This window comes from Spinacia oleracea, chromosome 5 (genome assembly GCF_020520425.1).
Source record: "Spinacia oleracea cultivar Varoflay chromosome 5, BTI_SOV_V1, whole genome shotgun sequence".
NCBI classification, from domain to species: Eukaryota; Viridiplantae; Streptophyta; class Magnoliopsida; order Caryophyllales; family Amaranthaceae; genus Spinacia; species Spinacia oleracea.
Genome location: NC_079491.1, coordinates 95,164,438 through 95,182,754, shown reverse-complemented (window position 1 = coordinate 95,182,754; position 18,317 = coordinate 95,164,438). Strand labels below are relative to the sequence as shown.

Sequence of the window (18,317 nt, the reverse complement as noted above, 5' to 3'; positions counted from 1 at the left end):
GCCAGAATCGAGGGAGTTTGATGAGAAGGTGGAGGCTATAGCTCACTAGTGGAAAAAATACCTGATGAGGGGGGCATTTTGGGTTTATTGAGGCGAACAAGGCCCGCTGCGACAGACGTAGCTTCAACAGCTCAGTGATCTGTTGAGGCGGGCTTTGTTCGCCTCAACAGGTGATCTGTTGTGGGGGGCTTTCAAAAGCCCGCCTCAACAACCTCTACAGATAAGCGAAAAATAAGGACCTGTTGTGGGGGGCTTTACAGAAGCCCGCCTCAACAGCCTCCTCTGTTGAGGCTCACTTCTTAAATGCCCCCCTCAACAGACCTGTATGAGGGCCCTATTGAGACGTTGCATAACCTTTGCCCGCCTCAATAGATGGCTAGAAAATTGCATTTTTGTATGATTTACTTTTTATTTCTTATGATTTGGGTCTTGATTAGTGCGAACAAAATATTTTTGGGAGGCAAAAAACTAGAAATACTAAACACGTCTCGTTATTATTATTCAAATAAGGAGTACAAGAGATATGAGTTTGTATACTATTACATTATACAAAATACTATCTTACAAAGTGAAATAAATCAAAGTACTGTAAGCAAATCTAAACTAAACAAATTGACGACATATGCTTTCCTGTCTTCCAACTAATTAATCTACCATCCATTACACACCTGCAAAAAAAAAAAGCAAGACATCATCTAGTGAACAATAACAATAAAACGCAAAGCTTTGCCAGGTGGTCTGAAAGAGTTAAAATGATGCCATTACATGCTGATCCACTAGAAACAGATAATTTCATTCTAAATGCTAGAGTAAATAGTAATGGCTATCCGCCAACTAGTCTCCACTAGGTTTACATTACAAGATAAACAAAGAGCGCCTCTACAAGACTACAAAGAGTACAAACATATAAGACCTTTAGCACTTATCATCAGATGAATTGTCAAAAATTACGGAAAGAAAAAGTATTTTCCATGTTCTTAGCAAAAAAGAAAGATAGCTCATACTGCAGGGCAGAATGAAATAAGGAAATTAGATTATACCTGGGAAAGAACCCAGCTAGTATTGTAATGTTTGGGCGGGAGTTTCTTATAGATATCCAATGCCTCCTGCAAAACCAGTAGGAATAATGAATTAAATAGCTATAAAAGGATTATAAGGCAACATAGTTCAAATAGATAAAACTATTGATGTCCTGAAGCAGGCATCTGTATTAAAAACACTATTTGCTTGGAAGCCAGATTTTGAGATATTACTTAAGTTATAACTAGACCTAAGCACATTTAATTACTGACCCCTCCCTGCCCTAAGTGGATCTAGGAATTATCAGCAACTAATTAGCGTAACTGCTCATCAATGTCCTGCTACTAGTGTTTAACAATTTTTGATACAATTTTATAATTTTTCTATGATGGTAGTTTTGTTTCCTTATCTAAAGCTTGATTAATATAAGGAGAACTAGACTATTACATTATAAATACATCTAGAGATATGCCACCGAGACAAAAGAATTGTATTTACCTTGTACTGTCCAATTAATTAGAACTGAAAAAGAAGCTACACATACACATAGAAAACCTAATTTCTCATACCCGTACAATGTACAATATTGTATTGAGTACGATTGATTATATTCATATATAGTTGTGCCTTCTAGCAGGCTTCTACGTGAGAGTTGATTCATCTAACGAGGACAATGGCATTGAGGATTGTTCTAATCTAGTCACCTTCCGACACAGAGCAGGTACAAAAGCACCAATCTGCTTTATGGGTGACAGTTGAAAGCAGCAAATACAAATCATAACCAACATATCTACATCTACATGTAGTGCACACAACATTACCAATAAGAATAGCATCCAGTAAAAGTAATAAGTAAGTGTCAATCAAATTCAACTACTTTAGTAAGGCTTATAAAGAATTCAACCAGTTCATTAACGTTATACAGGAAATAAAGAGGATAAAAGGACTGTCAATTCGACATATATGAGCTCAACAGCCAAAAACATTGAATGGACTCTAGTACATAACAACAGTATTAGATCTAAAATTCTAGATAACTGCATAACCTCAAGGAAATTCTCATACTAGAATGAAATACTCAAACAAACAGGCGTTCAATGAGGTAGCAAAACACAATTCAAGGGCACACTAATAAGAATTCATGCTAACAATACCAAATTTTATTTACAAGTTCTCAAATTTATATAAGCATTCTTCACAAAAAAAAACAATCAATACTCATAATTAAGAATACAAAACCTAATAGAAAATTTCAGTTCACCAAACACGAATAGTTCATGTAGTGTTCAAGAAAATGCCAAACAGACACTCCAGCGAAAAATTGAAAACGAACCCACAAAAATTCATACATTGATATTATCCGGAAAATTAATTAAAATAAAATAACCAATCTCTATTCCCCAAGAACAATAATTCAAAATTAACAGAAAAATTCAATCGAAACCCAGAAAAGTTAAACAAAAACCCATGAAATTTAAAGAAAAATCCAGATAGGAATCAAACATGGCCAGTAGATAAAATAACAGGGTCCTTCATAATTTCTTTAGAAATGGGGCAACGATATTCATCATGAACAATCAACTGATCAAACTGAACGAATTCAACACCCATAACATCAATTTTTCGCAATATCAGCATAAAATTAAGAAAAAAGAAAGCAGAAACGATAGATCTTTAGAGAAGAAGAGAGGTTATACCTGAATACCATGCTCGAGACAGTAAAGCTACCAGCAAGAATTTTCGACCTGGATACCAGCTTGACCGATGTGGATTGAAATGCACTCCCTCGTTTTCGCTTGAAATATCTAGATCTAACCCGAAGAAAAAAAGTTGAAAGAGGAGAGAGAAAGAAAACGAAATCGAGGGCGTTTATGAAGACACTTCTTTGAAATTATAGAGAATGAGGGAGAGGGAGAGAATATAGACCTTCCATGGAAAGGGAAAGGGGCGGATGGTTTGAGGGGTTTTGAACCGGGAGAGAGGAGAGGGGAGAGAAGAGAGAGAAATTAATCTTTCAGGCTAACCGAAGAAATGAGGAGGAGAGAGAAGTTAAAATTGGAGTATATGCGAGGATTATTTGTTGAAGCGAACATTTAATGCCCCCTTCAACAATTGCTATTGAAGCGAACAACAAAAATGTTCGCTTCAACAATCCTTTATAATATTTGACCCGCGTTGACCGATTGTTTGTTGAAGCGTATTTCTCTATGCCCCCTTCAATAAGGGGGCTGCAACAAATGTTTTTTCTACTAGTGGCTATAGGTAAACATGTCTCTACATCAAATATGCAAACTGTAAATTGTCGACCTTGGTGATTTTTTAGTCTGATTTAGCTCCTGTGACAGATGCTGATGGAATACGACATCTGGTAAAGGGACCAGTTCTGCCTCGAGACGTTTGGCATGATGCAAAGGGGTTTAGATACATTGTCAAGCTCAATGAATTCAACCAACCTATTCAAAAAGGTGGGAAGATCCTTGTGAGCTTCCTTGGAGATATTGCAAAAAATGATTCACTTTGTCCAGTGGGAGTCCCAAGTTGGCGTGCTGTGAACAATCAGTTAAAAACTAATGTTGTTACAATGATTCGGGTATGTGGATTTATTGTTCTTAACACTTATGTTAATTGTAGTTTTATTTTAGCTTGTTTAACTGTGTAATTAGCTTTAAATTTATTCTGTTTCCATCTGTGTTCATCAATCAGTTGCCCGTTTTTCAGGTTTTTATTTGGTCATGGGGGTTCCGACCCCAGGTTAAGTTTCTGCAGAATCACTAAGTTCACCTAGCTAGTTCTGATCAGATCAGTGCTGATCAGATCAGACAGATCAGATCAGTCTGATCTGATCTGATCAGAACTAGCTAGGCAAATTATTTTGTTAACATTGGTTTACACCATAATCATCCATGCTTGAGTATTGAATTTCTCTTTCTACTTTACTGTTTACTAATGTGGCGTAACTTAATTTTTCCTTTTTTTTTTGAAGAAACATTTTGTGTTACCTGATGGACCTCTAGTTAACAAGGCACTAGTGATGCGTATTGACAAACCATGGAACAATCATCGATACAAATTGAAGAAGGATTTTTTCGATCCAGTGAATAAATCTCGAGAAGAGAACTATGCCAACGTGCCTGATGGAGTGTCCACTAGGAGTTGGACGGAATTGGTAGATTATTGGCTTTTACCAGAGGCCATGGTTTGTGACCCCAAAATATCCTAAATTTAGTAAGTTTTATTTGTTTCACCTATATATGCTAACATTGGTTTCATGAAACTAGGAAAAATCTGAAATGGGAAAAAATGCTCGAGCTTTACAAGGCAATAAGCACAACAGTGGTGCTACAAGCTTTGCTAATCGAAGAGTTGATATGGTATGCTTTTCAACCTAGCTATTTGGTTTGTAGCATTTCAATTGCTATAGGTGCTAAGTCTAAAATTCATAAACAAATAAGAGTGATATAAAAGTCTAAAATTCATAAACAAATAAGAGTAATATTTACTCGTATATGCATATCTAATCTCACACATAAGGACATTCTTTAGTTTTCTAATGTTAAAGTAGAGAAATGTAGAAAAGTTGGCTATGCGGGCAAATGGAATTGAAAGCAGCAGCTGGGAAAATCTTCCTACTTTCCGTTTCTGTTATAAACCATGTTGCAGAAGTATACATTATGTGAATCTTCAAACGTTTTGGAGATAGTTGTCCTAGATTCTCATGAACTTAGAGCTTTTAGGATCAGGAAACGGGGTTACCTGACACTATTACTGTCAAATAGAGTCAACTTTTAACAGGAACTAAGAAGTATGATTCTGGAGGGTGGTCTGGGGATGGGAGCGGGTGTGCGTGGCTACTCCAAGTTTAAAGTAGAAAACATCAGAAAGCAGAGGCAATGAAGTCCATCTGCAGTGCATGAAGCTGCAAAAACTATTCAATTTAAACAACAAAGGCAGTATTTTATTCTTCTTGTGAGCAGTAATAGGGTGATGAACCACTGATTTAACAGGATCAAGTGCTGGTTATGATATCTCAAGTCCTTCACTTCTAATAATGTTGATGTACCTGCAAACAAGTTTGCAAAAACTTATTTACCTAATATCTTAATAACTAGAACTAATATTTGCCACTTGTTACAGAAACAAAACAAACTGAATACAGGTATAAAGCAACTATTGGCTGATATTTCTTCTATTTATTATCTTCCCTGCATCTACAAGGAAACGTACTCCTGAATTCCCCTTAGCCCGACACAATTAGCAGAGAGCTTGCTGATGTCACTGCCTCTGTTGCCGACTCTGTCACCCCTTGCAAAGTGGCAATGCACCCAGCAACCCTACTACGGCGATAACAACTCAAAGTGTTAAACAAATATAGTGATAGTCGGTTTAAGAACTTCAAAATTTCAGTTTTCAATTTATTTTTTTCCTGAAATTGCAGAAAGAGAAGAAAGGAGAGTTTAGCGAATTGGCATTTTTCAAATCAGTTTACGCCAAAGAAGATGGAAGCTTTAAAGAGGGCACACTTCCTCATCAATTTGTGGTATCATTGCATTGAGCTAATTATATAAATCAATCTTGTCTCTTGAAGTCTATTTATTTTTTTCTTTACTTGTACATAGTATTTTTGGTTAATAGATTTTGAGTGATCTTTACATATTATATAACAGGAGGATGCCAACAAAAAGGTCCAACAAAATCTTGCGAGTTCCTCTTCTTCAAAGCCCGTAATTGAAATTGAGAATGCAGTCTTTAATGAGCTCATGTATAAAGGTGAAGTACCTAAACGTCCTCTGAATTATGGATTTGGAGTGAAGCAAAGCGACATCTTTGGAGTGGAAGGTTTGCTGAGGAAAGAAGGGTCAAGCTATGTTAACAACAATGCTATGGAAGTGGATAACATGAAAGGTGAAATATCAGTTGTCAAGAAGCAAAATGAGGACCTTGCGCAACAAAATCAAGTTCTGAACACCAAGTTTGAAGAAACAACACAATCATTTAAAATGATTGCTTCTTTTTTGGGACAAGTTTTGAAGGAAGTACGCAAAGGGAATGTTTCATCGAACCTTTTAGATGGTGCGGAATCAGCAATAAATATGGTAGTTATTTCTGGAAATTATTCTAATTGAGCATCATGTATCATTACCTGAAATGTGGCATATCTAATTTACATATTAAAATGCTTTTTGTAGATTACTGATGATTCTGGTGGCAATGGTGACAACCAGGCCGAGAAATGAGACTTTGACACTATTGCCAAATGCAAGGTAATTTCATAAGGAATTAATTAACTGCATTTCATGCTTTATAGATAAACTTATAGCTGAAACAAGCTTTATAGTTGTCGATTACTTATGGATGATGGTGAGATTAGAAGGTAGATGCTTAGATTTAGTATTATCATAATAAGGTATTATGTTGATATTACCTTATTATGACCATTACCTTCTTATCAGCAGGTGAAAATATAAGCTTGAACAGAACTGGTCTGAACAGACTGATCATAACATAACTGATCTAAACAAAACTGGTCAGAACATAACTGATCTAAACAGAACTGGTCAGAACAGAACTAACTGATCAGAACAAAAGTGATCTAAACAAAACTGGTTAGAGCAGAACTAATCTTATAAAAAATAATCATAACTGGTCAGATCAGTTCTGTTCTGATCAGTTCTTTTCTAACTTGGCCGTTGTATACTTTTGAGAAGTAATTATGAAAAATTAGTCGAGTTTGTAAAGAATACTTGGATGGCCATTTCCTAGTTCTTCTATCACCGAATTTCTTAGATCTTACCACTTAGTCTTAACAAGTTCAGTACAGAAAATGCTACTGTCATTATTGATGTTTTGGATGTCTTTCCTTTAATTTGTTTAATTCTTACTTCATGTCTTCATGTACCTACAAAGTTGTTGTGCTTGACAGAATATTGTGTATTTGAATTGATGTGAAAGGGTCGGTTTCACTTCATAGGTTCTCTTTTTCTCTTTTTCTAAGCGATTTAATGTCGTTCTTGGTGAGAGTGGTCTCAGCAGTAAACCTTCATCTCAGCAGTATGCCGTTCTTGGTGAAGTTGACTATTGTGTTCCATCTTTCTCTAGTTTGAGTTAGTGTAGACATGTAAACAGAAGAAACATTAATACAATAATATCTAGCTTCTTAGCATGGATCCTACCCCATGCTGTCAGAGTTTAGTCGTCCTGCCTTTTCCTCACAAGTAGAAAATGCAAATTGCAATTGACCCACATGGTACAACCTCCGTTTTCCTGATTAGTTACTTTAACAACAAAAACTAAGGAGAAATCAAGATACTCAAGTGGTTACCTTACTACCTTTTTCTTTTAGAAGGAAAGAGATTGAGAGTAAGAGAATTATTAAATATAATTGAGTCCCGTGGAATGGGGTGGAAGATGATAAATTGAGAACAAAAAGTTGGCATAAATAGGACTAAGTAAAAGCGAGTAGATTGCTACTGCTGCTGCTGCTATTGCTATTGCTACGGCTGGTCTAGCCTAGTTGTGGCATAGTTCCCCTGCGTTCTTGCTTTTCTAATTGCTTATCGTTCTGGCCATGTTTTGTGTAGACACAAATAAATTCTAACTTATTGAAAGTGTATTTCTACATTTTGAAGTGGGTCTATTCAAAATTAAATTTTACTGCTTTGTCAATACTAAATATCAAGAATTAGCCATGCGTCCTTTGCCGCAGGGAATTTAAGAAGCTATTATATGTGTACAGATTATGAGCTTTATTTTAAAATTCAAAATAGCTGAATGACTTAAAATATACTCCATAGTATCATAATTTTCCATGGGATATTTAACTGCCGGTGAACTTGCACTAACATGATTGAACACTGATGATGTTGTTTAAAATATGCAGTATAGACAATGCTGCTATCAACACATGCAGACAATTGTTCTTTTTCTTGGGTAAGTTTTCAAAAGTACAAAAGAATGTTTTTCTTGTAGTTAGTGCCTGCGAACCAGAATTAGACACTTACGAACTGTAATCTATTCCTTGCTTTATCAGTGGTTCTTTTGGCTTTCCTATTTGTGTGACCATGTTAGAAATTTTCCCCGTCTTTCCTTCTCCCTTGGTCTGATTTTTCCTTATTCTGAAGTCCGAACCCTCTTAAATTGTGATTGAGTGTGCATGGCTAGCTGGTTCAAATATCTTGTATGCTGCATGTTTCCTGTGCTTTGGGATGTAGTTTAAGTTTCTGGACTCACGGTTTTCTGGGAGGAGTTGGTGTTGTACTGCTGAGTATGCTGGGCTGGTTTCATTTCGCGAATAATGTTATTTCCAATTGAGGTAGATCATTGTATTTTCATTTGCGAATATTGATGTGACTCATGTTTAGAAACAATTTCACATACTTCATTAGAGATACTAATAGCATATTGCAGTTGTTCTTAAGAGAACGATACATAACTACAGCTAGTCTGCTAGTATTTTTTACGGTGATTCATCATTCTAAGGTGATATAGCTCGATAGTCTTTTTTTTGGCAACCATCTCAGCTAGTGTGCCATGAAACTCAGCTAGTCTGCCATGACTGTGGTAGGCCAAGAATTCTGCTGTCTTGTGGTAGGCCAAGCTTGTAGATGTCTTCTAGTCCACTGTTGTGACATGTAGGCCAAGCTTGTAGATGTCTTCTAGTCCATTGATGTCTTACATTTGTAGTTGGATGCATAACTTGATAAGAGCTCCTGAACATGTGTAAGTAAATTATCAATCATTAGCCACAAGCTCACATGCCACAGCTTTCCAAGACTGATCAATAATTAGTCACATTATCTAATTGTATTTTAGAATTAAGAAGCAGAGGAAAATGTGGCCAGTTGCACCAAGCAAGAATCTGTTGCAATATATCAGCACCCAACCAGTAGACTACTGATTATTAGATTATGATTAGTACTTTAGTAGTGACTGAATTGAGTAGTAATTGAATTGTTATTGAGGTGTTGTTTAGGGATTCATGAGATTGGTAGTCCGTAGTTGTGCCTGACTGAGTTACTGACTTGGTATTTGCTAAATGGTAAACAACTAATCATGATTCTTTAACATTGTTCTTGACCTTGTTGTTGAATTGCTGACTTTTTTGTAGTAGTAGTAGTAGTAGTTCAACTATAAATTGGTACGTAGTAGTATTTCACTTCCTGGTCTTTTCAGATTTTACAAACCCAGTTTGTTCCACCATTTAAGGCACAAATTCTTTAGCTATTGTACTTGTAAGCATCACTTGCTTTGCTTCTCTTTACGCCTGAATATATATAAGAGTAGACATTTTGAAAATTTGAACTTTATTTACATTTTCTTTTCAGCTCTTTGATATGGAAGTAAAACCATCTTTTAGCTAACATGGTATACAGCGTATACCCATATCTGTAATCTGCTTGGCTGAACAAGTTCAAGATGACAATAATTTAATGAATACTATATCAAAGAAAAAAAGAAAGTTCTTGAGGTCTTAATCTAAATCTATAACTGACAAGAGGAACTAAACTCGAAAGATTAAGAATCTACAGCTTTGATCACATGAGAAGTAACTGAATCTGCTGCTACTGCTACTGCTGACTGCTGCTGCTCAGTCCTGTTGTTGCATAGTTTTGCAGGTTTGCAGTCAGTCAGGCATACTGTTCTGTGTTGGTTGTTGTTTGGGTTTCAACTCAATTTGGACAACAATTCATTGTTCATGCCTATATTTTTAATAATCATGCATTTTTCCCTTAATTTTTCCCTTGATTGATAGTTGGTATTATTTTGAGAAGACCACTAGTAGTTAGGATCAAGCTGGTTAGGATTACTGTTAATTTTCCCTTGATTTTATGGAATGTTCATCATACTCAATTCATATATATTTGACATAAATTTTCTTTGCAGATTATTGATGATTCAAGTGGTAATAGTAAATGTAGATCAAGAGATGAACAAGTTATCTTGAAGCTAAGCTAGCATAAGGATAGGTTTACTTGTTCGTAACCTTGTTTTTATTTAGTTTTGGACTATCTTGTAGAAAAAATGATAATGCTAGTTAGAAAGTTATTTTTGTTTTAAAACTATCGCTTTTATTTCAGTTTGACTAGACTCTGCGAATTAATTTAATGTATAGATGATTTTTATCACTTTTTCTAAATTAACTACTTAAGTATATATATGAATCATAGCATGATGTTATATATATATATATATATATAGTACGTACGTAGTAAGTTAATATTTGTATTTGATTATGATTTATTATCTATGGTCGATATATTTTTTTATAGATAATTCATGAAAAATAATATATATATATATATATATATATATATATATATATATATATATATGAAAATAAATATGATGCAAATTGTGACGCTCCAAGGTCTCTAAATTATTACGTATATATGAAAAATAATAGGATGCAAATTGTGACGCTTCAAAGGGTCTAAATTATTTTGGAGGGAATGGGGAGACCTCGCACGAAAGTAAACATATAGTGACTCTAATAAGAGTCTATATATTTCGGGTGTCTAAAGCGTCTCTATATGGTTTATAGTGGCGGAAAAATGTGTCTATACGCGTGCAAATAGTGACGCTTTATATAGTCTAAATATTGCGACTCCCTATAGAGTCACTATATCCCAAATAGCGACGGAGAAATACATTGTTGTTTTGCAAATAGTGACGCTCTAAAGTGTCAGTAAATAGCGGCAATGAAAATAGCGACCCTCTCCCAAAGCGTCGCTATGTGAAATAGCGACACTTTAGAGCGTCGCAATTTGTCCCAAAAAGCGTCACAATGATCCTAAAGGGGTAAGGTACACAAATAATTGTGAGTACATGTTAGTTTTGGTGAAACTCAACGGTATAAGTAAGGAGTCCTTTTATGTCGTGGCAAAATTGATAGGTTTACCTAATAAGCTCTTAGACGTACCTATTAACCAAGAGTAGTTTCTAGACTATTAGCAAAAGGCTTTTGCTTACCTAAAAGATTTTAGAATTGAGTCTAAATACATAATGTGCTTAATTCTTCAATGGGTTTTAGGATCTTGGAATCATTTTATTCACACCTGCCGGAACACATAACTTGAATAAAATGCTTAATGAACATTAAATTATGCATGTATGCTAGAATTTAAGTTTATTAAGAGAAACTGTGAATGATTATTTATTTGTTTATTCTTTTTCAATTGTAGTTTTACTATGGCAAACAACAATCAAAACATCATCATGGGTTCTGAGCTTATGGTCAAGCTGAACCTAACAAATTTTCTTGAATGGGAAGCTAAGCTAGTTGAAATAGTCAGACTCAATGGACTTGAGTATGTACTATTACATCCCATGCCAAGCTACTATGCCAGAGACATGACCCCTGAAAGATTTGCCGTCTGGGATGCGGATCTCAAAAAGGTTATGAGTCTCATGCTAAACAATATCCCTGATGAATGGGCTTGAAGGTTTGTAGCTTACGAACCTTTTACGTTCATCAAGAATCTGAGGGATATCTGTCATGGAAGCACGGAGGACAGGAACCTGAACGTCCATGAGTTGATTGAATCAATGTCTGGTCTAAAGGTTAGTTCTCCCAACAGGTGTTATAGGATGGAGGTCCAAGAAACACATGTTCAGCTCCTTCGCACTAAACAAAGGGTAGGCGTCCTACTAAGGTACCATGTGGATCTTATGCTTTCATATTTTGATCGCCTAAGTCTGCTAGGAACACCAATAAGCGAAAGGATGGCAGTCTATATCTTGCTCAAATTCACTGCACAGTGGGTTTGGTCCCTTCAAGCAACTATACCTAAGTGAACCAAGAGAAGAAACAGTTGCAGAATTTGTTCACCTTGTCAGAAAGGCTGAGATAATATTGGACTGTGAAGCAAAAGATATACTCAAGGCTAAAGGGAGACCGTTCAAGAAAGGTGGAAAGTCCAAGGGCAATGCTAAATCAAAGCAGGACAAGTCCACATCAAGCTGTCTTTATTGTGATGGAATAGGCCATTACAAAAGAGAATGTCCAAAGCTAAAGGAAGATCAGAAGAACGGAACTGTCGTTCCATCTTCAGGTATTTTCGTTATAGACTGTATACTTGCTAATTCAACTTCTTGGGTTTTAGATACATGTTGTGGCTCACACTTATGTTCCAATCCACAGGGACTAAGAAGAAGTAGAAGGTTAAGCAAGGGTGAAGTCGACCTACGAGTGGGAAATGGAGCACGGATTGATGCATTAGCTATAGGAACTTATTATTTGTCGTTTCCCTCTGGGCTAGTTTTGGAACTGGAAGAGTGTTTCCATGTTCCAAGTCTTACTAAAAACATCATTTCTGTTTCTTGCTTAGATGCTAAGGGATTTTCCTTTTTAATAAAAGACAATAGTTGTTCGTTTTATTTTAAAGAGATGTTTTATGGATCTGCTAGATTAGTGAATGGACTTTATTTATTAGATCACGACAAACAAGTTTATAACATAAATACCAAAAAGGCCAAAAAGGATGATTCAGATCTCACCTATCTGTGGCATTGTCGATTAGGCCATATTAACTTGAAACGCATAGAAAGACTTCAAAAGGAAGGAATTCTAGAACCATTTGACTTAGAGGATTATGGTAAGTGCGAATCATGTTTACTTGGCAAAATGACAAAGCAACCTTTTTCTAAAGTTGGAGAAAGAGCAACTGAACTATTGGGTTTAATTCATACAGATGTATGTGGACCAATGAGTACAAATGCTAGAGGTGGTTTCAGCTACTTTATCACTTTCACTGATGACTTCAGTAGATATGGTTATGTCTACCTAATGAAGCATAAGTCTGAATCCTTTGACAAATTCAAGGAATTTCAGAGTGAAGTAGAGAATCAATTAGGCAAGAAGATTAAGGCACTGCGGTCTGATAGAGGCGGTGAATATCTGCGCTATGAATTTGATGACCATCTGAAAGAATGTGGAATTATATCAGAATTGACTCCTCCTAGAACACCACAATGGAACGGTGTGTCGGAACGGAGGAACAGAACCTTGCTAGACATGGTTAGATCAATGATGGGTCAGGCCGAACTTCCAATAGAATTTTGGGGACATGCACTAAATACAGCTGCACTCACTATAAATAGAGCTCCGTCTAAAGCTGTTGAAAAGACTCCATATGAGTTATGGTTTGGAAAGCCTCCAAATGTGTCTTTTCTTAAGATTTGGGGATGTGAAGTATAAGTCAAACGATTAATTTCAGACAAACTTCATCCAAAATCTGACAAATGTATCCTTGTGGGCTATCCAAAGGAAACAAAGGGGTATTACTTCTACAATACATCTGAGAACAAGGTGTTTGTTGCTCGAGATGGTATCTTTTTGGAAAAGAATCACATTTCCAAAAGTAGACCTCGAAGAAATTCGAGTCAAACAACAAACTCTAGAGAATGATCAAGATGACATTCAGGATGAAACTCAGAGATCTTTAGAAGTATCTGGTGAGAATCATGGACAATCTAGAAATGTAACCCCACGTAGATTGCAGAGATATAGATCTCAACCGGAAAGGTACTTAGGTATTTTGACGAACGAGAGCTATGATGTTCTATTACTTGAAAGTGATGAACCTGCGACTTACAAACAAGCTATGATGAGCCCTAGCTCCAAGCAATGGCATGAAGCCATGCAATCTGAATTAGACTCCATGTCTGAAAACCAAGTATGGGATTTGGTCGATTTGCCAGATGGCTACCAAGCCATAGGAATCAAATGGGTTTTCAAACTGAAAAAGGACAAGGATGGAAAACTTGAAATTTTCAAAGCTAGATTGGTTGCAAAAGGTTACAGGCAAGTCCACGGTAAGGATTACGATGAAACCTTTTCACCAGTTGAAATGCTAAAGTCTATTCGGATAATGTTAGCAATCGCTGCATATTACGATTACGAAATATGGCAGATGGATGTCAAAACCGCTTTCTTAAACGGCGTTTTAACAGAAACTGTGTTTATGACACAGCCTGAGGGTTTTGAGGATCCAAAGAATGCTAAAAAGGTATGCAAGCTAAAGAAAGCAATCTACGGATTGAAGCAGGCATCCAGGAGCTGGAATATACGTTTTGATGAAGCAGTCAGTGACTTTGGTTTCATCAAGAACGCAGACGAATCTTGTGTGTACAAGAAGGTCAGTGGGAGAAAAATTTCTTTTCTAGTACTATATGTCGACGACATATTACTTATTGGAAATGACATTCCTATGTTGAACTCTGTCAAGATTTGGCTTGGGAAATGTTTTTCGATGAAGGATCTAGGAGAAGCACAGTACATACTGGGCATCAAGATTTACAGAGATAGATCTAAAAAGATGATTGGATTTAGTCAGAGCACTTATATCAATAAGGTGCTTGAAAGGTTCAAGATGGCAGACTCCAAGCGAGCCTACCTACCCATGTCTCATGGAATGACTCTAAGCAAGACTCAGTGCCCAAAAACACATGATGAGCGTAGACGAATGAATGGGATTCCATATGCATCATTGATTGGTTCAATAATGTATGCTATGATATGTACACGCACGGATGTTGGAAAAGTGCGTGTACATTGCTGTAAGTCTGGGTTTTTCTTCTGCCTCAACGGAGGTACAGTAAGCTGGAAAAGTGCTAAGCAAAGCACCATTGCGAATTCTACAACGGAAGCGGAGTACATTACTGCACGTGAAGCAGCAAAGGAAGCTATATGGATAAGGAAGTTCATAGGTGAACTTGGTGTAGTCCCCTCCATTAAAGGACCAATAGCCCTATATTATGATAATAACGGAGCTATTGCATAGGCAAATGAGCCTAGACACCACCAAAGAGTCAAGCATGTACTTCGTAGATTTCACCTTCTACGAGAGTTCGTTGAAATAAAAGAAGTCGAGATAAGCAAGATTGGAACTGATGACAACATCTCAGATCCATTGACTAAACCTCTGCCGCAGGCGAAGCACAACTCGCACACTGCAGCTATGGGAATCAAGCGTATTGGAGAATGGCTTTGATGTCCTTGTTTAATGTTTTAAAGTTTTAGAGTTTAATTCTTTGTAAAACATTATTGGTTAATCATTCACAATAAATGAATAGAATTCATTTTTCCATTTAATTTGTGGTTTATTAAATGATGAGTCCCTTCAATTTGACGAAATATTCAAGATAGACTGTCAGGACCAGTCCTGTGACTAAGAAATGTCTATCAAGTGAACTTGAATGTCAAAAGTGGAAAATGGTCCCTGGTCGGAGTTTTCTATAAAGATGGACGCATAGAAAACGTTAGACGACTAGAATGCAAGATGACTAGTAGTTCTGTTTCTTGAACTATGTGGACATGGCAATGTCGTAATCATTTGCATAGATACTTACTTTGGGAACACTAGTATCGGACAGACCTATGAAACTTTACTGTAAGAGATGAAAATCTGTCATAAGTAAATTTCATTAAAATTATTAGACACTAAATCCTCAATACCTGAGTGATTTGAGATTACTTGTTTGAGAACTGCTTACTTTGACGTTGACCAACCGTCGCACCGTAAAAGGAGGCTATAAAGGCAACGCTCAGGTAATCACCTATCAAACGAAGTCTAATCTCAAGATCGCAAGATTGGGATTGTCCTCTCAAGATCGCAACATATCAGTCACACTTTATTAGCAGAGTAACATATCTACTCTTCTAGCTCTCTTTTTCCCATTAAACACTCTACCGATAAAGAGGATCATCAAGTAAAACCATCAAGCAAGCAAACACAAACTACACAAAAGAAAACATGTGCTCGAAATTCTCGAAAGCCTCTGTCATTATAAAAAAAAATTAATAGGAAAAAAAAAGAGAGGAAGAAAAAGAAGAAGAAATTACATCAAATGGGAGCCTGAGAGAAATTAGGATGAATTCGGCTGAGAAGCAGTTGGTAATTCTGGTAAGCATTCTGCACAGAAGATGATGCAGGTAGCTGGGAAGGAGTTTGGGCATGTGTCATCAATGCACCTAATGCGGGAAGCTCTTGCTGTTGTTGTTGTTGCTGCCGCTGCAACAGTCTTTGCTGAATCTTCCGGTCTCTTTGAAGACGCATAAAGGCTTGTTGCTCTGGAGTGGCAGTGTGATTCTGTCTTGGAAAATGCGAATGATGAGGATTACCAATGCTGTGGCATCGGATGTTGTTGGTGGTGGTGGCCAGCATATGCTTGAATAGGTGGAGAAGCAGTCTGGTTAGTGATTAGTGAAGCCAGAACTCAAAGCACCAAAAGGAGGGACTCCTGGGGTACCAGATTCTAGCAACGTCATCTGACGTTGATGCTCTGAACTCTGTCCAGGCTGCACACAGAAAGAAATGTTAAAAGAAGTTTGAGTGAAGCTAGACGGGGCAAAAACAATGCTACAACAATGCTACATTGACTTTGAGTATTCATCATTTCATCCGATGATTTAAGGAACTAAGTTCTTTCCCAAAAAAAATATAAAAATAAATTATATGCCCAAAAATGAAGGGACGGAATGCATAAGATTCAAATGTACAGAAACAACACAGGGTTTGAGTTCAATATATTAGATCATTATTAATTATTAATAACGCTTTGTCCATCCTTCCCTCTCTCAGATTAAATAATCAATAAGACTAAAGATTATGAAGTTAAATTTACTTTTAGTGTATTATCTTGGGAGTGTGCCAACACTTCCAAGCCACTCGAATGCTTGGAATCTAACCTTCATTTCTGTAATTTTCCAGTGTATCAATCAAAGTTCATTTTCCAGTGTATTAATTTTCCAGTTGCTCATCAAAATTTCATCTTAAACATAATAAAAAGTAACACCTGAAAATGTATTCTTGGATGAACGGTTTATTTACCTGGAACCTTTTCTTTGCACACTGATTAAGTATAATCAAACATAAGCACACTGATTAACAAGTGATATCATGCATTCTGATTCTAACATACCGCATAATAAGTAACTCTGCATAAATCATATAAATAAAAACACATATAACAGGAATTGTATAGTTATGAGACTAATTAAGACAAAAATGAAACAGAATATTACCTTTCCTGTTGCCTTCTCAAATGCCTTGACCGTTTCAAGCACTGAAAGCACCATTACCCATCCCCAAATTAATGACATCGCAACCTAAAGAATGGATGAAACAAGATCTTCAGGGACTAATTCAGAAAGGTCTCACTTAGATTAAAACATGTTTCATATTATATAGACTGAGGAATGAATTAAGTCACCTATATTCTTTGCAATAAACAACTGCCTCAAAGCAGCAAGCAGCAAGCAACAATGATCTGAAAGACATTTACAAATTGAAAGGCACCTATCAGTAGATACTACAACAAAGACATTTAGAGAGGAGAGTTACAGAGTTTGGGGAGGAGAGGGAATGTTCGATTTGTTTGGAAAAGATTGGAGAAGGTGTGGAGGTGATAAGGTTACCCTGTGCTCATATATACTCTACGGACTGTATCACACAGTGGCTTGAGAGGACTCATTTTTGCCCCTTATGCCGATTCAAGCTTTGATTCTTTAATTTGTTGCTACTTTTTTGGGACAAAAAAACAAGATTCTTAACTTCTTACGTTATAAAACACTTATTTTTTTAAAAGGCAACAAATATAATAAAAAGCCAGTCAAATACTAAAAAGACTGATGTTTTAGGTTAGTGATTTTTAATTAGGCGAAATTATATCGTTTTACACCCTTTAATAAGTTGGTTTTATGGTTTCAGGTAAGGACTTGAGTCAATAAACCATGAGAAAGGAGAATTTTTATCCTAGTATTGGGGAATATTTACGAATATGTGATTTGTTTCTGCGAAGAAAATGCTAAGTGTGAAAATAGGGGAAGCCTCTTCAACCAGGCTGTCGTTTTCCTCCAATCGATTGTGTTTTGTCCTACAAAAACGGCAAACGTAAACTGGCTCGGGGGGGTTCCCGAGAAAACCCTCTCCGACGCTCAAGTCAGTTCTTGTAGAGAGAGAAAGTAGTGAGAGAGTCAGTGTAGGAATAATTGCATACCTGAGTAATGATTAGGTGAGACATATTTATAGTAATGCAGGATGGCATTATTAGTAAATATAGGCAAGTGTAGGGGTATGGAGTCTTGGGCCTGTATGAGGCTGAGATATGGGCTCCTAACTTCTGTTCTGAGCCCATCAAGAGGTTTGTGTTTGATGGCATTTTCAGTAATTTCCCCTAAAAGGGTATTTCGGTAATTTGTGTAGAAAGTGGGTCCCACAGGGGGGCCTGAACATTAGCCCCACGCCAAACTTGTGAGTTTGGTCGAAGGCTCGGGAGTTTGGCGGAACAGAACCTCGGCA

The 18,317-nt window shown here is 36.6% G+C and overlaps 2 protein-coding genes and 1 long non-coding RNA gene across 3 annotated transcripts; 2 read left to right on the top strand and 1 right to left on the bottom strand.

The window, feature by feature from the left end:
• Positions 1-3,116: 3,116 nt before the first annotated feature.
• On the top strand, positions 3,117-5,572 carry LOC130461709 (uncharacterized). Its single transcript, XM_056829889.1, has 5 exons — positions 3,117-3,158; positions 3,344-3,610; positions 4,004-4,216; positions 4,299-4,391; positions 5,456-5,572. The coding sequence occupies exons 1-5, from the start codon at positions 3,117-3,119 to the stop codon at positions 5,570-5,572; spliced, it is 732 nt and encodes a 243-aa protein (XP_056685867.1).
• Positions 5,573-5,693: 121 nt separating this feature from the next.
• Positions 5,694-10,176, top strand: LOC130460926 (uncharacterized). The gene is made up of 3 exons (XM_056828753.1): positions 5,694-6,113; positions 6,207-6,281; positions 9,901-10,176. Exons 1-2 carry the CDS (start codon positions 5,778-5,780, stop codon positions 6,252-6,254), a joined length of 384 nt encoding a protein of 127 aa, XP_056684731.1. The 5' UTR covers positions 5,694-5,777; the 3' UTR covers positions 6,255-6,281; positions 9,901-10,176.
• Positions 10,177-15,669: 5,493 nt separating this feature from the next.
• Positions 15,670-17,537, bottom strand: LOC110799326 (uncharacterized). The gene is made up of 3 exons (XR_002536366.2): positions 17,230-17,537; positions 17,042-17,125; positions 15,670-16,315 (listed from the first exon to the last, which is right to left on the bottom strand). It is a non-coding gene; the product is annotated as an uncharacterized lncRNA (long non-coding RNA).
• Positions 17,538-18,317: the final 780 nt, after the last annotated feature.